The sequence below is a fragment of the Talaromyces atroroseus genome, assembly GCF_001907595.1.
Source record: "Talaromyces atroroseus strain IBT 11181 chromosome Unknown scaffold_2, whole genome shotgun sequence".
NCBI lineage: Eukaryota > Fungi > Ascomycota > Eurotiomycetes > Eurotiales > Trichocomaceae > Talaromyces > Talaromyces atroroseus.
Genome location: NW_017971434.1, coordinates 2,179,598 through 2,202,561, shown reverse-complemented (window position 1 = coordinate 2,202,561; position 22,964 = coordinate 2,179,598). Strand labels below are relative to the sequence as shown.

The following is a 22,964-nucleotide window of genomic DNA, read 5'->3' as shown; positions in this document are numbered from 1 at the left end:
TCTCAATGGAAATTTCCAACCCTGTAACCAGACGCTGTTTTGGCTCTGATGAGAAGATATACTATGCCTTCTTGGGAGCGAGAGCTGGACTGTCGATGCCTTTTCCAAAGAATCCAAGTTGTTAGTAGTTAGCAGCAATTTGATAAAGAATTCGGTATTTCAATGTTTTGCTTCAACCTGGGCATCCTGACGACAATGGTTGCCATCGTATACCACCGCTGAGCTGGCTAAAATGAGTACAAGCCAAAACTCATCGGCAAGCCTGCGGATCTAGAAACATCTGGAGAATACGTCGTATGGTTGTAGATGCGGCGCGAGACTTCGGGGCGAGCGTTGCCGTGCCGATATGCCGAGAATAGCTTCTCCACGGCGATCACAGGATGTTGGGTAGCGTGCGTCATTTGATATATTGCCCCATAATCTACTATAAAAACCTCAGTCTGCAGGTTGAGGTCTTTGAATGAATGTGTTGTGATGGAAATTTTGTGTGCGACTCGGTGAATTCTCGATTATCGGCTCGCATTGCGGGGTGAAGTCATAAGTCATACATAGCCGCATTTTCGATCCAGTTGCGGCAAATATTAACTACGACGGTGAGTTAGCATTGAACTGTATGGATATAATGCTGTCCCTGCTAACACGATTATTGAGAGGATCCTGGCATACAAAATGGACACTCAAAATGAACCCAGCCAAAGCAACACTCATGAGCGTGAACATGAATATGACTATGAATATGAGCACGCTTTGGAAAGAACCAGGTCTTTTGACGAGGAGCCAAAGCAGCCCACAAACCTTCCCAACACAATAGAAAACGCCCTCCAAACCGTTGACGACGCAAAATCAGCGGCAGATAAAAAAGCAAAGAGACAACACCACCAAAAGTCTACAGCTTTAACGAGCGATGACGTGAAATATCTCTTTTCTGGCGCGCCGCATTTCATGCTCGAAAAGGGCCACCACAATCATTGGTATCCGCATGTGCTTTTTCCCTGGGATACTAGCCTGCCCATACAGGATCTCTGGGATCGGGAGATGCTGCGCCATGAATCGTTCACGCTGTCCACACTACACGCGCATCTCCCGGTGCCGAAGAACTTGCCGTTCAAAGGCACTTCTGAGAGAGGCAAGGACCAGGCTGCAGAAAATTGGAAGTACGAAGACGGCGTCAAGCGATCCTCGTACGATTTAGGCATCTTTGAAGTTCCAAATATGCTCTCCAGGAATGGCAAGGAGCCGGGCGCAATCGGATTTCGGCATTACCTAGAGCTAGCAACAGCCGATGCCGTGCGTTACAAGCAAGATGTGCCCAGGGGAGAATCTCTCGATCCGCATCTTTTGGCGAACGTGCCTTTGACAGAGGCCTTCGACACGCTGAGCCATCTAAGAGATCCATATTCGCAATGCCATCAAGATATCATCTTCGACCGACACAAGCTGCTGTGCGAGGGTCCTGCGGCATGGAAAAGAATTGGCATTCGTGATGTTCACATTAACGATATTGTGGACAGGTTAGAAAAGCTCTCCAACTTGAGGCTAGAGGCCTTGAAACAGTACTCCGCCGCTTCTACTTCTACTTCTACCGGGGAGGAGAAGCCCGGGCAAAACAAGACAATTACTATCCTAGACAAAGAGTCGACTGAGTTACTGCACAAAGAGCTTTATACCAAATTCCTATTCCCGCCGCCCCGAGGCTGGAGTCATCATGCACATGAAGAACTCAAAAATCAGATTGAAGTGATCACCAGAGTCCTCGCTGTCAAGGGTGCATGGCTCAACCTGAGTCTCCCCGAGTGGCGATTGCGTGTAGGACAAATACTGTGGGAAATGCCTCCGCACGCAGATGGCGATTGTATGGACTGCATCAAACCATTGGGAGAAAAGAAAACTCCAAAACCGTCATCATCAGCATCACCAACAGGTCCATCCAACCTGAATAAAGGACTGGAGAGAAAATGGCTTCTCCTGCAGCTCGTTTTCGCGGGAGAACTGCTAATTCGTTTGGATGCCATTGTCCAATTGGCTGTGTTACAGAATTCTAAAGACATGTCAGTTACAGCGCAGGATATGCGTGAGCTTGATAAGCTGCGGCATGGCAAAGTGAATTGGGATATTCTCTTCTTCCAGCGCTTTTCTGATAATCTGACTATCAAATATCTACCCAAGAGTTCTTTTCATTTGCCTGGACAGTCAGAGCAGCAGCAGCAGAAACAAGAAGGAACACGAAATCCAGCAAAGCAACACGGCCTTCTGTCTAAATTCGGTGGCATTTCGAAACACTTTCATTCCAATTCCAGTCATACACACTCACCACAAGAGTCTTCACTTGCGGAATCGTCCTCATCAGACCCTATCTGGGACTGCATTGCAATTTCCGCTCGTCATCCGGAGCGACAATTAAAAGGGCTTTCTGTGTTTGCCGAAACTCTTGAATGGCCAGGCTACGAGGCACTCGAAGCGCGTATTCGGTCGAACGTGCAACAAAAAGAGGGAGAGACTATGACTACGGAAACAGTCAGTTTGGCGTACAGTGTTCCCGTCAAAAATACCGAAACGTCAAGACTATTCAGCAAGAAGGATACATATACCAGGAATCCGCGTCATCGATATTTAGTACTCCATAGAAACAAATCGGGTGAAAATGATGCTATTCGAGGAGGATGGCTATCTAGAGCGTGGCTTACGGGCCTCGTGATGCCCGGTGAAAATATCAGTCATTTATTGATGGCTACACTCCTAGAAAACGACCCCAATGCCCTTCACACACTGGGCACGGTGGCGAACTTGTATGGCGGGCTGAGTTACGGAGATCAGGGATGCACATGGTGGAGCACGCAATGCGTCGTCGGTAGAGTTCTTGCTGCCCTGGATGGGTCAAGAGTGTGTACGGGGTGGGTGAAGACGAGCATTACGCCTGTACATGACCACGGCGATGAGAAGAAGACGCCGCTGAAACTTACAGACACCTGGTTCTCGATTGAGGGCGTTCAGGAGCCTTTACAAAAGAACACACGTATTCGGCAGGGCACGAGGTTGGCTATTGAATCGAACCCTCTTGGAAGAGGCAGAGTGTCCAATGATACATTTACGATACCGCTTGACGATGACGATAAGGAGAAGAATCGGGATGTTAGTATGAAGCTGAACGGACTCACGTTGTCTCGACCTGAGAATGCAGCAGCCTCCATCAATAATATCTTTGTGGCTGATCGCGCTTCGCTTGCGTTTGAGATCACCACCACTGCTACTACCTCCAGTACTGAATCACGTATTACTGAATCGGTCGTTTTTCCGCTAACATACAACGCCATATTCATCTCGTCATATACCTGCCGGCCACCGAGGGGATCAATTGAACAAGCACACCAAATAATGCACCATGAATCTTTTGATAAACATGATAATAAGCATACACATCTTCCAGGCCACCCACTCCACAAATCATACGCATACAAACACGTTTCACTACAAGACCTGCGTGCATCTACCCGCCCACCAGTCGTCCACTTTACTACCCCTACTCATAACCCAACCCCTACCCCTGCTTCCGAAAAACCACCTACGGAAACAGACGGAGAGGTAGCAGCAGAGGAAGAACCAGTATGGATCTTGGACGCGCGCTGCAGTCGCGACAAGGAAGTCTTTGCGCGGGCGTGGTGTGCTGCTGTCGGAGTCAATGCGCTCATTGGAAGGGTTGGGAGGACGTGTTTGGCGTGCTGTGTGAGGGAGGCGAGGGCTGTAGGAGTTGGGGTAGTTATAAGAGTTGGGTCATCGTCGTCTTTGTCTTAAACTTTCTCTTCTCTTCAAGTTTCTTCGAAATCTGTTGATGATAGTACTACATAGTAATATACGTCAGGACTTAATTTCAGCCTGGATATTCCCAGCATTGCAGAATCTTTCCGTCAGCAGTCTAAGATAAGAATGAACGTGAGTTTCAACCTTAGATGGTGGTGAGTGCACGCCAATCTGATTATGTCAGCACAATTGCGGCATCATCATTGGCCAGTCACATGTTTGCGGTTCTGCTCCGACAACAACAAACACTCAACGTTCCTCTCTGATCTTTCACGGACGGACATACCCTCGACATCTATTCTTCTTCTCAGGCATAGCGTGGATTTATTTGCGATATAGAGATTAACATCCATAATACTATACTAATCGTAATATCGACCCGACAATGGCACAATCACTGGTAAGTCAAAAGTCGGAATCTATCTGCTGGATCGCAGCTAAACGCTTACTCTGTGCCTACGACAGTCTGCTCAAGTCCCCCAACATGTATCGGCATTACTCTCACACCTTACCTCGCGGCCGGGCGTGCAATCGACTCTGATCCTTTCCCGCAAAGATGGCTCAATCATACAAAGCACCGGTCTACTAGCGACGACGTCTACCTCTACATCCACACCACATGGAACCGGCAACACCACGACAACAGCCACAACAAACACAGAAAATGCCTCCAATCCCGGTGGCGGCGGTGGTGGTGGTGGTGGAGGAACTGTCACAGGCTCTTCCGACCCTGCTGCATCCTCACCGGAATCTGTCCCCACCGCATCAGCTCAAAGCCAGAACACAATACTAGCCCAACAACCCTATAAACCCAGCCAAGCGGAGGCCCTTGCCGCCCATATTTTCGCTTTTATGTCTGGCGCCTCTGGCTTGGCGTTGTCATTATCAGGTTCGACGGGCAGCGAAGATATTCCGGGGTTTGAGTCGCGATCGAGAAATGTAAACGGAACAACAGCAGGAGATGGCGCTGAGAAGGCGCTGGACGAAACAGCGACAGCGACAAACATGACGTCAGCAGAGAGGATGTATGACCGCGAAGAAGATGATGAGATTAAGCTCTTGCGACTGCGCACAAAGAAGCATGAGATAGTCGTTGTTCCTGATCGGAAGTATTTACTTTGTGTTGTTCATGATGCTTCTGGGGCTGCTGCCGCTTCTTCCTCTTCTGGGTCTAGATGAGATTATACAATTTTATTCTTTTGGTCGACAGAAGAAAAATGAAGAGGATAGAGGCAGAAAGGACAGTTTTTGTTCCTGTATTGTACATATGACGAGGTGTTTGTTTGACTCGGATTGTTGTTGATATACCATTTTGAGAAAATGTAGTCGAAACGTTTGTTTAAGATGCTTGCCTTCAATTACGCTACGTCTCTTATACTGCGGTAAATATTGAACGATATATATCTACCTCATCGTTGAAGAGCAACTGATGAATGTATAAACACTTGACAATAAGAATATTGACGGCAGAACAAATGGCGGTGTGCGGCATCTCAATCACGTGGCGATAAGGATCTAATCTTGGCATCAAAAAAAGTCCAACTCCAACATTAACATCAACATTAACAGCAATCAAAAGAAACCGCAATTCTACGTCTACAGTTGTATTCTTGTAGATTCATTCGTGGAATAAAAGACATAGTTTTCTGTTTTTACATATTGCCCATTTCTTGATTTGACAAACGCAAGAAGCTTGACGAACAAGACAAAATGGGGTCGAGCCAGAAAAGAAAGAAGGAGAAGCAGAAAGACTTTCAGGTTTGTTTTTCGAACAATATATTGATTCAAAATGGCATAGCTCATAATGACGAAAATATTCCTAGAAAGCGAAACTTAAGGTTGGCAAGGCAAAGCCCAAGCCGGCGAACTTTACAGATACAAGCTTCAGATCGAAAGGTACCTCTCTTTCACTCTTCTAGAGTTATCTTGCTTATTTCCAGTCTAACAAGCACAGCAATCGTGTTAAACCAACAATCACTATCAACCACCGCACCTACATCCTCCTCCCAATTCTCCCATCATCTATCACTACTCTCGTCTAAATCCGACACACAGCGGAAAGAATCGCTCGCCCATCTCACGACCTCGGTGGCATCTCGACCCGTAGACTCAGCCCTACCGCAGCCAGTAAGCGTGATGCTACCCAAACTAGTGCCTCTCCTCCTGGACGCGAGTAACAGCGTGCGCGCACAACTACTCAAATTTCTCAAGACTCTTCCCGCGGCCGATATAGAGACGCACGCCGCTCAATTGCTACCCTATATACGCGCGGGAATGACACATTTAGCAGCGGATATTCGTTCCTCAGCAGTTGAGGTTCTGGGTTGGCTTGTTCAGGCGGCAGGAAGCGAGGTGGTTTCGTGTCCCGGCGGCTGGATCAAGACGTTAAATTGTTTCTTGTCGCTTCTCGGATGGCATACGGAGGAGTCGGCCAAGTGGTCTTCGAATCGGAGCTCGTTTGGCAAGGCCGGAAGTGAAGGTCGGCCCATGGTGAAAGCGCTTCAGGCTCTGGCTGAGTTTCTGCGAGCTGGTATTGGCAGTGACCAGGATGAGGACGAGGATCTCGTAATGCGTGACGAGCGTGCAGCCGACTACGAGGTTGGCGTAGAGTTCTTCCCTATTGATCTCTCGGTGCGGCAGAATATGATCCCGGACAGGTCTGCGCCCTACGCTTACCTCAATTTATTCGGGCAGCCGCGGGATGCAGAGGGCGAGATGTACGAGAGTCGAGAAGATCGCTTGCGCGTGTTTGCTGATATGTTTCGGAAAGCTATTGAACGCGGGGTGGAAAATGCGCGCAAGGAAGGGGGTGAGGTTGGACGGGCTTCAGCAGCAGTCTTCAAGGTGCTTCGGGAGAGTGTCTGAGAGATGCTATGCTTAGGAATCCGCAAGGACATGCCCATGTCAAACTCTCCAGGCATGCTATTATTACTCTTGCCGACAGGATACAGGGGTATAGGCAACGTCATTCTCTGTCTCCGTTGATCCTAAAACACCGTCGGGCATGAAACCGCCATACACTAGGGTCATGCCACGCCGCGCCTACCCTTACAGTCACCAACGCGGTGTCTCATGTTGACCCGGGGTCATCCTAACCTCTTAATCTTGGATGCCTAGAATAGACGGTTGCTGGCCAAGCGTCCATCAATCAATTGGACCCAGATCCTATTTCCGGCAGTAGATTTGTCGACGTGATTATCAGGTTTTTGTTTTGATATAACTATATATATCAAATGCTTTACTCGAGATAGATAGCTTGGTGTCTCAAGTCCATCAGCGTGCCATTTATCTTGGCGGTCGACCTAGGAGTGTTTCATGTATATGTACGTTTATCATAACACATCAATATCCATGGGTCATTTATGATATGTACATGACATTTCGGTCAGGTGCTAGATGCATGTACCTTGGCATGCATCCCAGCAGAATGCTTAACTGAGACCGATATCAATGATGTCACAAACTAGACATGACTATCTATTCAAAACGTACCTAGGGGATATCATGCAGATATTTTATAATGATGCATATATTGCATGGCTATCTATCCATGTATATTTTCATATTTTGTTGTATTAAGTACAACTTGTCTTATCGCCTAGGTGCCTAGGTAGTCAGAGTGGGTGTATACCGCTCCTACAAGACAAATCGCTTGCCTGAATAGCAAAGAAGAAAGCCTGTTTAATTCAGTTAACTGCCCAGTTCCTCAATTCGGAGTGATGCACGGAATACATCGCGCAGGCAATCATTTCCTGATACCCAACCATCTAGTAACCAATACCAATATACGAAGACCTGACTCTATGGCATATTGATACAACCAATCAACACCCCTTGGTTTAGCGGTCAGCAACAAGGCCTAACCCAAGTAAGCAAGTCATTCGCTGTTTCCAAGTTTGGACTAGGACGAACATGAAGCAGTCAAATCATAAGGCAGCGTGCATTGAATATACTTTTGCAATGCATTTGCAAATCTTCTTCGAAAAGTAATCGCCACATATGCATTGCACTCGGAGGGGGAAACTGCGAGCAACCTATACACTTTATCCAATAACTAGGTAACTGTCAGATAAAATAGTTGCCGCAGGGCACATAATAGGTACATGTGACCAGACAACTCTAATCACAACTTATGCTAGGGACGTCAATGACGTGGCCTGTCTTAAATCCTTCAGCCCCTCAGACACACATGTCAAATGATTTTAACGTATAGGCTCGTGTGTATGATGGATGTGCTGCTAAATTACGAATAGTAACGTTGTATCCAGGTACTCCAAGAGCATAAGAGAAATGCCACGAAATGACGTCAAAGCATTTAATTCACAGGGCCTCATCAATTCCTGATCTCAGATTGCCGGCGTTGTCCGTATAACGATGACCATGACCATGACCATGTAACAGTAACCAGTACGGCGTGCTGCAAGTTTCAGCTGTCTCCGAGTCCGGAACAGAGTGCCATCTACGGTTCTAGGGGGTTAGTAACTAATAGTTACTAGTACTCTATATATATATAGTATTACTCAAAACGCACAGAATATTAGAACGAAGGCCCGGAGCAGCTTACTGTTTTGAGAGAAACGGCCTGGTTGAGTAACTTGTCTGCTGCTCATCCCTGGACGCTGAACCAGTTATGGGAATGTGATTGGCTGGACGCTGAGTTAAGGGCACAAAAAAGCAAAAGTAGGAAAGGAGAAAAAGCCCTAAAACACACAAAAGGAGACTAGTGCCGTTTCACCCATCGGGGCTAGCGTGAGAAAACGCCAAGACTTGGGCGTGTTTCAGGATTCTCTCCGTGTGGGTCGGGCGGGCCAATAGGGCTGCGGAAGTGGGGCGGCCGATTGCTGTTTCGGGCGTGTACAAGTCTCATCTAAACGATCTTATACATACACATACAATATAATGTATATACATGTTGCATATACTTCTATATATATCTCTGTGTAGATTGGACGACATGACCATCTTGCATAACTTCGTCTTACATAGCCTGCAATTTCAGCGCCTGAATTGAAGGGCAGCAACAAAGAACGATCGCTCTAGTCCTCTTCTGGAATCAAGTGCCGAAGCATAGTAGATAGTACTATAGTAGATACCATGATTACGAGATTTTTGCTAGAAGTTTCAGAGGCGTAAAAATGTACTAACTCGATTGTGACTGGATTGCCACCATGGTGTCTGATTCATCGGTTATTTTAATTAATAGTTACTAGTCAATTACCTACAGACGACGCTGAGACAGGGCACATGGCTGCCCAATCAATGGGCTATTGTGGTTTATACAAAGCTGCCTGACATCTCGCCTATCGCATGGCATGGAGTATTCCATAGTTATGTGGTATGTTTATTAGCATATGTATTATATCCATTGATGCAAGCAAGCTATGCTCTGATCATGTGCGATGTCTGCGGCTGTAGCTGCAGCTAGACCGTGTAGTTAGTTCTCACGTGCATCCTGAAACTGCAGTTGCAGATCGCCCAAAGAGAAAGAAAAAACCCCGCTAGAAACGAAGCTGGTCAGAAGTCCGGGTTAGACCATGGTGAAGCAGGCTAAGGCGCTGACAGGGTGGGTATGCCTTGACCCTTAAATTAAACCTTGTCGGTATATCTATCGTGCCATCACGGTCTTCGTACGTTCTATGCGCGAATGCCGACAGCCTTCGATTCCAGTGAATATAACTTTGGAGTCTATATGATAGAATATATAGTCGACGCTGTATACAGCATGAATCTTGGTAGTACTGTACAGTGTTAAAGTGGAGTCTTGCTGTCTAATCAGATGCCGCTTGCTCCGCATCCCATACCCAGAGTATAGGGCATTTCGGTGCTCAACCAACCCAAACTATGGGGTTTGTAAATTAACTTCGTGGCAGTGCAAAATAAAATGAAGACGAGCACAGAAAGAAGCCAATATAGGAAGGGGTCGGACACTCATTCCTTGGTATGTTCGCTCCGTGGACATGCAAGTCATATCTGGATTATATTCTATAATCAATCCTACTGTAGACGGGAATGACGTCTCCAGTCGACATGTCTAGGTAGTGTCCACTGTCAAAATAGATCATTCTGGCAACAGTATCCTCACTCAATTGACATTTGGCAGACAGGAACTAGGAGATAATAGGTAGCAATGACAGACAGGTATGATGTTACTCCATCTCGGTTTGCTCGGTTCCAAGGGATTTATGTAGATTGCTTAATACTAATCCAGCTAGTCCATGTCTATTAGCCGGCTATCTCATGCAAGTCACAGTCATACTTTTACTTTTACTGGCTAATGACTTAATGAACTAGCGCTAGATGATAGTTCAGCTTGGGCGATAGAACGTTCTGCCCTGGTTTTTCTTTTTCCTTTTCCTTAAAAAAAAAAGGAAACGAAATTAAAGAAAAGGGGCGATGGATAAATCTCGTTTTCTATAGTACGTATCTGCGTAACTACAATTGTGCTATTTATACAAACGATCTGGTTATTCCTTTGATCTGTAGCTAAACATATCATTCATTGATCAACCATGAATGGTCACCGGTAGTAAAGGAATCATTACTTTCGTGTCCTGCCCTCGTCAAGCTTCAAGTCCCCTAACTGCGTAGGACATGCCCAAACAAGTTACATCTACGATTCCTGTCATGACTCCATCCATCGCCAGAATGCCGTCATTGAAAGAACTTATCAGCCAAGTGCCAACGACACTACTGTTTGACCCACCAGAAGAACTCCGTAAGCGTCCCCTCCGGCCAAAGATTCCATCCATGCTACGTACGGCGAAGATATCAAGACATGGACCACGGCCTGATTGGCCTCTCGAACCCCTAATTTACCTTTCTTCCCAATCAGCCCTGAGTTTCTCTGCGGTGGTGACTGACTATACTACATGTAGATATAGCATGGCCGCAGGTGCGAAGGCGAACCTGAACAGGACAGAAATAGGAGAAAAATGGGGGGGGGGATTAAGCTCCATCTGGAACACTCAGAGAACAGTTGAAAATTAGCCTAGTGTTTCACCCCACGATTAGCTGCAAACCAAGTGTATTCTATGGCTGCTTCTTCTCGAGATCTACCACGACTCTTATAAGTAAGTCCTTCGTACTAGCTAGCTACGCGTCCCTTTGCAGGCAATGCATAGTCATACTTCCAGACTAGACCCAACCAGTCAATCTTCAACCAGAGAATTCGCTGCTATGTATGTAATAGGTATTATTTTTACCAAGACAATGGAGGAAAAAAAAATTAACACAAAAAGAAATAAAAAGAAATTAAATCCTATTTTTAAAAAAGAAAACCACATGGCCGACTATTTTCGATTGACACCTTTTCTTCAAACCCTTTCTTTCTTTCTTTCTATTTTATTATAAACATTCGTACCTGATTCTATTTCGTTCCTTTCAACCTTCTCTCTCTCTCTCTCTTTTTTTTGGCCCTTCGACCCTCTTTTGGGATTACGTCTGTTTTTATTTGCATCTCCACGTTACTTATTTTTAAATTATATTCTTTGTTTCCTTTGCGCCTGGTCATCAAAGAAAGAAAGAGACAGCAATCTATTTACATAATAATCGCTTGGATAAATTAGCGCATTGCTTCAAATCGGACCGGGCTATATTCTTATCGGAAAGAAATGAATCCATATTGATTATTATTTACAAAGTGACTTGGACGATTTGCGCGCAAAAAAGGAAGAGGAGAAGGATACTCCTGTGTTAATGACGACTTAATCGACTGATCAAACACCCCCCCCCCCAAAAAACACCTTCGATCTGGGAATTCGGAGCGCCATCGACTTGCTTTCCATCGAGAAAAGAAGGAGCAGAACCCCAAATCAGCAAACAAACCTACATAATTCATTTTTAATCAACGCAACGCGAGTTTCATGGGCATACTTCATAGACGGTCTTGAAGTTGGGTTTGGTTCTTTTTTTTTTTTCCTTCCCTTTGCAGATTGGAGGCATGCCTTCGGTGCTGGTCGAGACAGTGTGCCCAATACCATTATCGTTACCGAATCACGCGAGTCCGGTCATGGATTCCTCAGGTGCGTCTGGCGCAGACAAGAAGCGCAATAAGCTTGGATACTCTCGGACGTCAGTCGCATGTGGTCAGTCTATTTTTCATCCTCCGCTTTGCGTGAGTGAGTGTATGTGTGGTGTCGGTTCTAACGTACCCAACTGATACCCAGTGCACTGCCGTCGACGCAAGATCCGATGCCTGGTATCAGCAGACGACAGTGAAGGCCGCTGCGAGAACTGCATCCGACTCAGAAAAGAATGCCAGTTTTACCCTGTAGACCAACAACCACCGACTGATCGCAAAGCGCGGCCCGGAAATACGCCGACGTCGTCCGCCGATCCTTCAATAGCTTCATCATCGCCACCCTCGGCGGTTTTGGGAGGAGCAGGAGGAGCAGCAGGGGGACCCATAGACCCCAACGATATCTACCATTACCAGATAACCAGTGCGACGACGCCCGAGATGGCTGCGACAGCTTTTCATCCGTCGGGGTTTTCGGTGGCTCCTATGGGGGCTTTCTCTGCCACTAATAGTACGCCCTTCTTTTACTTCATCACCTGGTTGGGCAATCACAATCATGTCGGAACTAACTGGTGTTAAAACAGACGCTGTTCCTCACCCAGAACTTGTCCCTAGCCAAACGATTGACCCAAACGCCTCTTGGGAGCATCCCGCAATGGGAAACCCAGCGCAGATGATGTGGACAACACCACAGGGCCAAATACTCGCAGCAGGAGGAGCACCGCCTCATCCACAAATGCTCGGTCCAGCCGCTGCAGCACCTTATACAGTACAACTAGACGGGACATTGTGGCCTGCACCACCGCAACGCGCCATGACGATTCCTTCTCAGGCGGATATATATTCTCATCCTCCTCCCCAGGGGCATCCGGGGTTTGCATCGAGCATACCCCCCGAATTGAAACGAAGCATGACCAGTCCTGCCGTCTCACGTTCTCAAATTTCCCCTTTGCAAAGTCCCGCGACATCGCAAATGCAGGTTCCAGTGAATTACTCGAGCCCGCCAATTGCATTCCAACAGCATCAGCCGCCGCCACCGCGGCAGCCATGGAGTAATATGAACACCATACCGATGGGTGATGGCAGTTATGCAACGATGTTTGCTGCTCCCCCTGATCAGTTCCCCATGGGTCAACATCCGACCACGGGGCCGTAAATATTTATCTTTCTCTTCTCTATTTGTCGATCTACCCTTAAACAGGGCCTAGGACTTGATCACTTCCACTTCTTCCGATCTTCATCATTATATCATTTATTTTACTTTCTCTTCTTTCTTCAATCACTGATATTTATATTCACGATCATTCAATGAACGAGTGGTCTACTCGAGTTGGGTATATCAATCATTTAGCGGGGGGCGCAAATGGGTTTCTTTCTTTTCTTTCTTCTTCGTCTTTTCATTATTCATCAGTATATATATGCATATATCTTTTTTCTTTCCTTTTTATATTCTTTTCTCTTGATGAGCATTGGATTTCCTATTTACTTTACCCACATACATAGATAGACGGATACCTTGAAATTGCTGAGCATTGGATTTTTTTTTTCATGACTATATTTACTACTTACCATTTTTGGTTTTGATTTGTAGGACAACCGTCTGTGCACATTCAGAGCAATGCATTGTCATAAGTCCCCAAGAGGATGCTGAATGACGGGTTTATAACTAGGGTTAGGGTTTGGTCGGTCACATGTCAGCCAACCTCCCCTTTCGATGACACGCTACTTCAATTACCTTCCACTCGGTGAATTATCGGTAAAAGAATGAGGCCAAAAGGATTATAAAACGCAGCTCGCAAGCACAAAGCCCGGATTACGATTGAAGCTCTCGTTGGCTGATTGCCACTCACTGGCAATAGGTGACACAACTAGGGCAGCAAGTTAGGGCTATCTTTTGACTCACCGGGAACATCCCTGCTACCAAGGTCCTTTTTTTTTCCTTTATTCAACTCCTAGCTGAGGGATTTTTGCCCTACAGTTTCACACTGTTGAGCGTTTGAATCAAACGTAATAGGCAGCTGAATGGCAGATATTCTGTGTTGATGGTTACACAGGTGGCTTATGTCAAATCGCCCTGTTGAAACATTTGCGCGGACAAAGAAGTCAGAAAGATTACGCCCGAGACAGAGTTTTCTCTCGTTTGTTCTGGGTGTCTAGTCTGCAGCCTTCTATATAAGAACAGGGCTCAGTCTCTTCATGGCCATTACTTCCTGTTCTTTTCTAGTGAACGCTGCTAGGCTTGATGCCAACATTCTCATATATATATCTTTTTGTGCTCAACTTGTTGATCAAGATCTCGACGAGCATTCCATTGCATGAGGCTTTAGAGTTATGGTCATCTACTATCAATCAACTTGATGATCGATCGTCTGCGACCAGCGAACCTTAGAAGTCCGTTTACCACCCGCGAGATACTAAGCCAGAATGCTCATATTCGAGATGAACATCTTCGACCTTTCGCGAAAGCTTGCTCTTCAAAAGAGCTCAACACCGGCTTCCTACAACTTTCATAGAATAACCCAGTCTACTATCAAAATTGAGGGTAAAAGGGCTTCACGATTTTACTACGTGGAAAATGCTTCGCATGGACAGCTGTCATCATGCCCACGAAGCTGTCATAAACTCGATCGTGACAAAGCCGATCAACCAAGGCTAGAGAATCCGTTGCAAATACGTTTGTGGCTTTACTGGCTGAAATGAGATATTTATAGCCAAGTTGCAAACCGTGACAATATTACCCCATTTGTCTGATGGTCACCGGGGAAAAGGACCAACAGGTATGTGACATTCTCAGATAGAAGCAAGCATTAGTCTCACGAATAACCTGCCTCTAGCAACACGGTGTCTCGAGGAGACCAAAGATCTAAGAATCAACTTTACTATCATTACCATCGTTTAAAATGTGATGATATCAGATGCCTTGGGCATTCTCATCTCGCTTCTCAGGCCTCCGCATCTCCTCTGCTACGAATCCTTCACTATTGTTTATCACTCAACACCTGCTTCTTACTTCAACCCGCTCTTCGAAACGTCCAGTTAGCAATATCTTCTACGAATATTTGTTACAGTCGTGACAGCCCGAAATGGTCTTCAACGCGCAAGACAAGGCAGAGGTAGTTGCTTCTATTATTTTGAAGCCTATCGATACGTAGCAGAAGAAACGCTACGAACGAATGCGCGACTATCTCGCCAATTCAAGAACTACAGCGTAAGACCAGCCGTCACTTAGAGTGATACATTTGTCCAAAATGACCAAGCACCGTGGACCGATGTATATCGCTCGGCCAAAGAGGCAAAGCTCACTCCATACCCTCATATAAACAAGGATCTGGACGAATACAACGCAATCAGCGTGAAGCCTACTCGAGGAAACCCTGATACGAACCCAAAGTGGGACGCAAAGAGAGTTGCATGGCTCAAACATAGGCTGCGAACTCTCGCCAAAGATGCATCCCACAAATCGATTTAGTGGCACAAGGCACGGTTCTTCCTCATCCTCTAGATATGAGGGAGTAACTAGCAATAGAGCGATATTCCAGCATCAGATTTCGTCCCGATCATGATGCCTCGCGGGATGGCTATTCTTGCGTCTGTCCTATGTCCATCCCCATCCAGCTCGTTTGCCTTCAGCCTTCGAAAACTGCCAAACCCAAAATCTAGTTTCCGCAAAGCAGTCTGAAGTCGATATATACAAGTCACACCGAAAAGAAAGCTTGCAAGGCAAGGAGCATCAAGTCATCAGTTGAACCTAAACCAGTCTTGTCTGCAAGAGCTCGCACAGGTCGTGGCATGGATCAAACGACGCCCTGATCCTGTGGTGTCTCAGCAAGTCAACCAGTCTCTTCCTGGGGAACAGGCAAGTTTCATCCGCATCTAATTGCACTCAGCATAGCTAACAGTCGCAGGAGATATATCATATCCCAAGATGATGGGCGACATGAACTATCTCTCGAGCTTCTACTAGTGCAGGGCAAATTTCTCGGTATATGACGAATACGCTACAATATGGTACATAAAGCCCGAGTACTCTCCATCAGGACCAAAAATCGAATTAGTGTCATACCTATATACCCTCGAGGAAATAGTTGTTCTCCACGCAAAGCCAGCTGCAGAGAGGCGCCAAAATGCTTTTCTTTCGATATAAAAGGCAACAGTATTCTTGCAGCAGGAGGAAGTACCTGGTCAATAGTTACTTGTATAATGCTAGAGACATTCAACTGATCTAACTTCTTGGCCGAAGTCGACGATGCCAAGCAGCATCACCGAGCGTATTAGCGATTTACCACTCAGAACCATATCTTTCATGTACGATTGGCCATGTCAAAGAAACCACCCTAGATCGACAAAAGAGCACAACCGGTGAAACCGCACTGCTACTATCATGCTATCAGGAACAGTACTCGGCAACAGATGGATTGACCTGGCATTCAAACGTAGTGCTAATTCGAAATTAGCCTATTTTTGTTGCCTGCACGACCATATACGACATCAACCAAGAGAAAAGTTCGCAGCAAATATCAGCCAACAGCCGTTGCAAACGCTCCCATCTCTTGGTCAGGCCTCATAGGCAATCACATTTTATGCCAAGGGACCATACCAGATGAACATCCATCCAGAAAGAAGTGCCGAAATAACGACTTGGCGTACTTTCTGCCAAATCTTTACTCCCTCCCACGCGAAGAAGAATCCCTTATGGAATATTTCAGGAAAGCCCCGTCCAGTTCCCTGTCAAAACGAGCAACACGATATATCATATGCCGACGAAGAGAAAGTGAAGTAGCCTCGAGTATCCCGGACACCACACTTGCTGGGAACAGACCGTCTATCCCAAAAATACTCTCCCGCATCACTTTGACATCCTGTACTCGCGACAATTCCGCGATCAGAAATCTTAACTTTTTCCTGCATTTGGTGCCCTTTTTTTTTGCACACCTCGCGCTCATCAGATGGTAGCATTTCTTGGGACGCTTTTTAACTGGCTTCCAACTGCTTTGGGAACAGTATTTGTGGCAATATTTCGCACACAAATACATAGCTTTGTAGAGATCCCATGCAGGCTTCTCGCATTCAAAGACAAGAGATTGGTAGCTGGGACATCAATTCTCGCTGACAACGTGTGCGCCGGATGATTCCATTGTTAATTCCGAATACAGAACACCTGGAGCCAGCAGGATGACTTGTTTTCTTTTTTATTCCCCAATCATACCAAGCTTTTTACACCTCCAACATCGCGGAAAACATCGGACCAATGCCTCGATGTCCTTCGGCGAAGATCCTAGAGAGACAACAGTCCACCAATCAACGAATGCAGTAGGGGGTTCTACGGTAAATGGAACTAGGAGACAGAACGGGTCGTTCAACGGCGTCTCAGTCGGAACAAAGGAAGTCGTCGGCTCATGGCTGTTGAGATGCAAGAAAAGTGCACGGCACTCATTAACTAGGCTTATGAAGATTGACATATGACCTGCCATACTCTTAGCAGGACGAGAAGAGGCACCAACTCCAGTCATGTCGAACCGCCGCTGCAATTCAAAGTGCATACATACATGACCGATCTTCGTCTGGGAGATAAAACAATCCGAGCACATACCTATCCAAACGAAACGCAAAACCCGAAGCCCAAGGACTAGTTGGAGATGGCAGATAATCCCAGAAAGGACAGTCTCTCCATATCTACGGGAAAACATGATGCGCAGTTCTTTACATTCAACCTTGCAGGTACACCTTGGAATAGGTGAACATTAGGTTACAGACGGAGAAGCAGATTTCATTTAATGGCAGCTTGACCTTGTTCTGCATTCGTTTTCGGCATATTCTATGGATGTGATTTTCGTGCCTATGTCTTGCTTGTGATTAGACTGTTGCGCACACAAGCTTTCGTGTGATGTCCACTGCCTTGTCGTTTCTACTTGTTTTCCAGTAATCTTACTACTACGCGCTATATCGGCAAACGTTTCTGCCCGTTGATATTACTCCGATATATAGTACAATATATTATTATGACCACTCATGAAATTGGGCGTCAAGCAGTCAATATGGCTACAACGTCTTCTTACTCTATTCTTCTCCTTCGATAATCGACGATTGCGGCGAGTATGGCGGACCAGGGGGACAAGATCGTATCTATGCTTCAATATTTCCTAGATTCTAATGATCGTGGGACCGAGCAAAAGACCAGTGGCACACGATCTAGGCCACTTTGACAACCTAAATCTACGACAGGCACATACATATATAAATGCTACACTGAGACCTGCATGTATTCTGATTCTTGACCCATGTAAATATATATTATATATATATATATATACCTAGGTATACATCTCTACCCATCAGATCATAAACTTATCCAACGCTCCAGACTCTATAACGTACATCTACTTCCTCCCAAGCGCCTTCGAAACCGTCTCCCCAGCCGCTTGCATCATCCCCCTATCTCTACCCTTCTCTCTCTTACCAGCACCAGCATTATTCCCCTCGGTACTCTGGCTCTTCCCATAAAGCGGGCTCTCATCCTCTCTCATCGGCAGAATGGATTCGCGCTCGTCAGGCGGGAGACGGCCTGTGGTTGATTTTGAGTCTCCTATAACCATGCGCACCTCGTCAGATTAGATCGTGCGGCAGAGGACTTGGGGAGGATGAGGATGGAGTGGTTATACCCGGCTGCATTGCATTGGCCATTCGTGTTTTCATGCGGCTGTAAGGGGAGGATTCTCTGGACGCTGATCTTGAGGGGTCCATTTTTCTTTTCTTTTCGGTAGAAGGTTTTGGCTTGTTATGAATACTTTGAATGCTTCGATGTAGGATGATATGGAGTTATTCGACTTGTTTAGTGAATGGGTCTTGTAAGATATGATTGATATGTTGGGAAAGAAGGATTGGTTAGGGTTTCTCCAGGTCCAGTGATGTAAGAGCATCGTAGTTTGCTGTCCTCGTTTCCGTATGGCTATGGCTAGCTATGACCATGGCGACAAATTCCATGGTTATCAAATAACCTAAATAAAAAAGATGTAGAGGCGAAGAGAAAAAGCCAGCCCACCATCATTATTCATTCACAATCTTAAAATATTAGAAATAAAAGACATAAAACAAAAGCAGTGCGCACTTCTGCCCGGTTGCTCGGCCCATTAATAAGAAAAAAAAAGCATAAAGGAAAAGAGAAACGAAAACCATAACCAGGGCTGAGCAAACCGAACAGACGCGATTGTATCAAGCAATAAGCACAAACGACAAAGGAACAGAAAAATATAAATCAAAAACCACATCGCACTCGCAAACATCAGATTCATCATAACCGAATCAACTGGCCGTAGACAAAACACAATATTGTGTATGTAACCCGCCTGTGGAACAGATCTAGTCACAACTCCGTTCCAGGCAAAACAGAATAAAAAATCAGTCCGTTCTCACACCTGTACTGCCCATCATGTCTATAAACGAATCCGCATAAGAAAAGAAAAGAAAGGCAACGATGTGAGCGACATCATCATAAATAACGAAGTTGTAAAAGATGGGTAAATAAGTTCGAGTAGATGATACTACAAACTCATTGTCAGCCATTCCCACTCCTGGCTGGCTGTCTGGCCGGATCCCGCAGCCAGACTGTGATGGGCCGGATTCGTCGCCGCCGGCGGCATGGCTGGTGCTAGTGGCACATTCTTGGATCGTGCACCGGCCGAGGGCCCAGCACTGGCCTTGTTATTGTTGTTGTTGTTCATATTATCTATGCTCATATCATCGCTGCCGTTTGTTTCTGGGCTGTCTTGAGACAGACTGGCCTGGATGCTGGCGAGTGAGCCTATCGAGTCCTTGTCAAGCCGTCGCTGACGCTTGGGAGCAACCTGGACAGCCCTAGCTTGGGCACCAGTTGATGGGGTGGTTTTCGGTGGAGCTGCTGCAATTGGGACAACACCACTCTTGACAGAACCACCAACACCAGTTGATCCTGTGGCCGAAACAGTAGAGCCTGAGATTGATGGCGGCGATTCAGAAGCATTAGCGCTCTGCTGCTTGCTTGAGCCTGGTGGCGTGATGACGGGAGTCTGCTGTACGGAGTTCTTCCGGGAATTCTTTTTGGACCGAGCAGACGACACTCCGATAGGGAGGTTGTTACCACCGCCCCGATTGCGCTTCTTGATGACATCAGTCTTGAGCGAAAGAGGTCGCACCACGCCGTGTAGCTTCAGGAAAAGACCACAAGCATTGCACAACGGCTGGCCCTCAGGATTCCGTCGCCAGAGAGGTGTCGTCTGGGTGAAGCAATTGGTGCAGGTAGTTGGGGCACCTTGGTCACCTGGCTTTGTGCCACCCGGGCTGACCGGACGCGATGGCACGGCGCTGCTGAATCCCGATTCAGGCGGGGTATTTGGCGACTGCATGCCCTGCATGGCCAGGTGATCTGTGTTTGGGGTAGAAATAGCGCGAGCAAGTTTTGGTCTTCGGAGATCATGGCTGCTGAGGGCCTGGCTGTGCGGGAGACTTCCACTTTCCCAATCGTGAGATTGGTCCATGAGATCTCCCATTCTGGTGTGGTTGATGCCTGAAAAGTTGGGCATGGAGCCATAGTGACTGGCAATCTGAGCATCCCATTGCAAGCTCGTGGACATGTCAGCAGAGATATCATCGATGCCTTGAAAATCGGTCTGCATGGCGAGGTTGTGATCATTGAAAGTAGCGCCTTCTTCGTCTTCGTTGTCCGAGTCGGCTCCAAATGTGAACATGTTCTCGCTGCTTGTGAGGTTCAGGTTGTGATGGGAAGGAGGAGCCGAGAACTCATTGTGTCCAATGACGGACGACGGATCAACGTGCTGTTGACCTGAAGCGAAGCCGGGGGACGGGATGTTGGAAGGCGGACCGCTCATTGTGTTATAGGCGGTAGCGGCTGAGGGAGCATTATTGGCAGAGTCATTTTTCCCGTTAAACATGTATCGAGGTTGCAGAGAAGCAGTGAGATTGGACGTGCGATGAGGTGCGGCATAGACTGGCACTCGACGCTGAACACGGGCATCCATAGAGTTTTGGTCAAAGTACATGGAGTGCTCCCCCTCATATGTGGGCTGCGGGGTTGAGGCCGTAGACTGGTAGCCAGACGGAGGGGGGGAGTAGAAATCGGTCGAGTTCAGCGACGATCCAATGGGAGGAGTCTGGGCATAGACATGACTGAAAGGACCCGAGGTCACCAGGGGCGACTCGGTGGGTGAGAAGGCAAAGTTCTGCTGGAAGGGTCCGGCAGAAGTCAGGATCGGGTCATCATTGAGATGGTCGTTGAGGTGGAAAGTATCGAGATTGAAGGGAACGCCGGGAGAGGTATGATTATTGGAGGGGAAGGCGGAATGCGGCTGGTCCAGGCTGTAGTCTGGCATCATGGCAGTGTCCAGTTCGTGGTCATTATGCTGTCCCAGTAGATTGGACGTTGGAATGACTTGAGGGGAAAACTCCGCGGGTCGCTTGCGGGGTGCCTGAATTGGACGTTGTTAGCCGATCAATCTCTCCTCCTATCTGTGGGACGAGAGAGGCTAGCGAGTATACTAACCTTGCGTTCGTCTACACTAGTCTTCCGCACACGACGCTGCACATAACCAAACTCGTCGTTGCGACGCAGGTCCTGTGGGGGATGGGGCAAAGACGCAGGAACGAGGGGATTGTGCGATAGGTGCTGGTCCTTGCGGCCCTTGATGGGAATGCCCGAGGGAGCGGCCGATTGCGAGTTGCTGTTGCTGTTGCTGTTGCTGTTGTTGTCGGCGGTAGCAGTAGGAGACGACTCCTCGATGCCAGCAGGCGAGCCAATCGAGGAAGGCACAATGAATTCGTCGAGGTTCATGAAATCCGCGGCGGCATTGCCCAGGCTGGCCTGGCGAAGTTGAGCGATTCCACTAGGAGCGGGCTTCTTAGGCGCCTGCTGGACGGAAAGACTGGAATATTCAAGTGCGGTCAGCAAATTTAGGCCCGATGCGTGTGTACTCGCGGGGCGAATAAGGGGGGAGAGAGAAAAGCAAGAGAAGCGAGGAACAAGCGACAGAGAAGGTAGCGTAGAGGGGACAGAGATAAGGCAGGATTCGACGATGATAACAGCACGAGCTAGCGTCCTGCAGGCTGGCTGCAGCTGCGGTGCCATTCATCTGGACCATTATTTTCTGCGATTCGCAGACAGGGTTTGAAGGACACAAATGTCGATATGTATTGGTATATAAAAAGCTTACCGATGCTCTGCTCGCTCTCTTTCCTGCCGCTTCAGACTCATGGCCATCATCCGCCAGGTCAGATTCTCCATGCGCTCTTGATTGGGCAATTGCGATTTGGTCCGCGAGTACAGTTTCCATATCTGCGTTGCCAAAGGATCCTTTCGCTGCATTTCGTCGGGGCTGTCCACCGCATCGCGAGGGGCGCCATCTTGCCAGTCCGGGAAGACGGAGTCGCGCAGCAGCGCCCCTTTGGCGCTGCCGTCTTGGATGGGGAAATCCAGTTTGGCGGTTTGTGCCAGAAGGAAGTGAGAGGGGGGCGGGGGTTAACAAGAAGAAGGGACAAAAAAAATTTTATATATATTCGCTCCCCTCGTCCAGAAGAAAAGGAAGCCCGCGCGCGGGCTAGACGAGGGACAAGGGCGGCGGAAGGGAAAAATGGAGGAGGGAAACAACAGCCAAGGTCAGCGGCATGCGAGGAGGGGAGAGCATAAGAAGGCACACAGAGACACACACGCACACACACACGCGCGGAGAAGCAGCCCTCGCACGACAGGAACCCAGTGTGTGGATAGGAATATAGGGATAGAAATAGAACAGATGAGAAGAACAGTATTAAATGCAAGCTGCTGCCAAAAGGGCTCTCGCCAGGGAAAATTGGATTGAGAGACCGCGGCGGCGAGAGAGGCAGTTGCGAGTGATCTCAGACGGGGCAAACTCTGGGTGGTAAGTACCGTACCGCATACACCGTCAGCGTAATTCGGTTTCACCCGACGTGCCGCACTGCTGGTAATGAATGCCCCGCACACGCGCGGCCTGCCATTGGCCGGGCGGAAGTCGCTGGTGGGTCTAGACTCAGGACTAAGCGTGCGCTAGGCTGGGGATGGCTTAGCCTCAAATACGGCGGTAATAAACTGGAGCGTCGTTGACACCACATTATTATTCAACCCAGTCAGTTAACTAGTTAGTTGCTG

General features: G+C 47.4%; 4 protein-coding genes across 4 annotated transcripts; 3 read left to right on the top strand and 1 right to left on the bottom strand.

Moving 5' to 3' along the window:
• Positions 1-669: 669 nt before the first annotated feature.
• On the top strand, positions 670-4,974 carry UA08_02869 (hypothetical protein; the record flags this gene model as incomplete). Its single annotated transcript, XM_020264958.1, has 4 exons — positions 670-3,268; positions 3,425-3,656; positions 3,870-3,927; positions 4,261-4,974. 4 exons carry the CDS (start codon positions 670-672, stop codon positions 4,972-4,974), a joined length of 3,603 nt encoding a protein of 1,200 aa, XP_020122389.1.
• Positions 4,975-5,505: 531 nt separating this feature from the next.
• On the top strand, positions 5,506-6,660 carry UA08_02868 (Pre-rRNA-processing protein ipi1; the record flags this gene model as incomplete). Its single annotated transcript, XM_020264957.1, has 3 exons — positions 5,506-5,553; positions 5,619-5,691; positions 5,750-6,660. The coding sequence occupies 3 exons, from the start codon at positions 5,506-5,508 to the stop codon at positions 6,658-6,660; spliced, it is 1,032 nt and encodes a 343-aa protein (XP_020122394.1).
• A 5,074-nt stretch (positions 6,661-11,734) lies between these two features.
• On the top strand, positions 11,735-12,968 carry UA08_02867 (hypothetical protein; the record flags this gene model as incomplete). Its single annotated transcript, XM_020264956.1, has 3 exons — positions 11,735-11,912; positions 11,961-12,323; positions 12,397-12,968. 3 exons carry the CDS (start codon positions 11,735-11,737, stop codon positions 12,966-12,968), a joined length of 1,113 nt encoding a protein of 370 aa, XP_020122393.1.
• A 6,382-nt stretch (positions 12,969-19,350) lies between these two features.
• UA08_02866 (Nitrogen regulatory protein areA) lies at positions 19,351-22,163 on the bottom strand (the record flags this gene model as incomplete). The annotated part of the gene is made up of 3 exons (XM_020264955.1): positions 19,351-21,270; positions 21,345-21,723; positions 22,012-22,163. The coding sequence occupies 3 exons, from the start codon at positions 22,161-22,163 to the stop codon at positions 19,351-19,353; spliced, it is 2,451 nt and encodes an 816-aa protein (XP_020122392.1).
• Between the last annotated feature and the right edge of the window lie 801 nt (positions 22,164-22,964).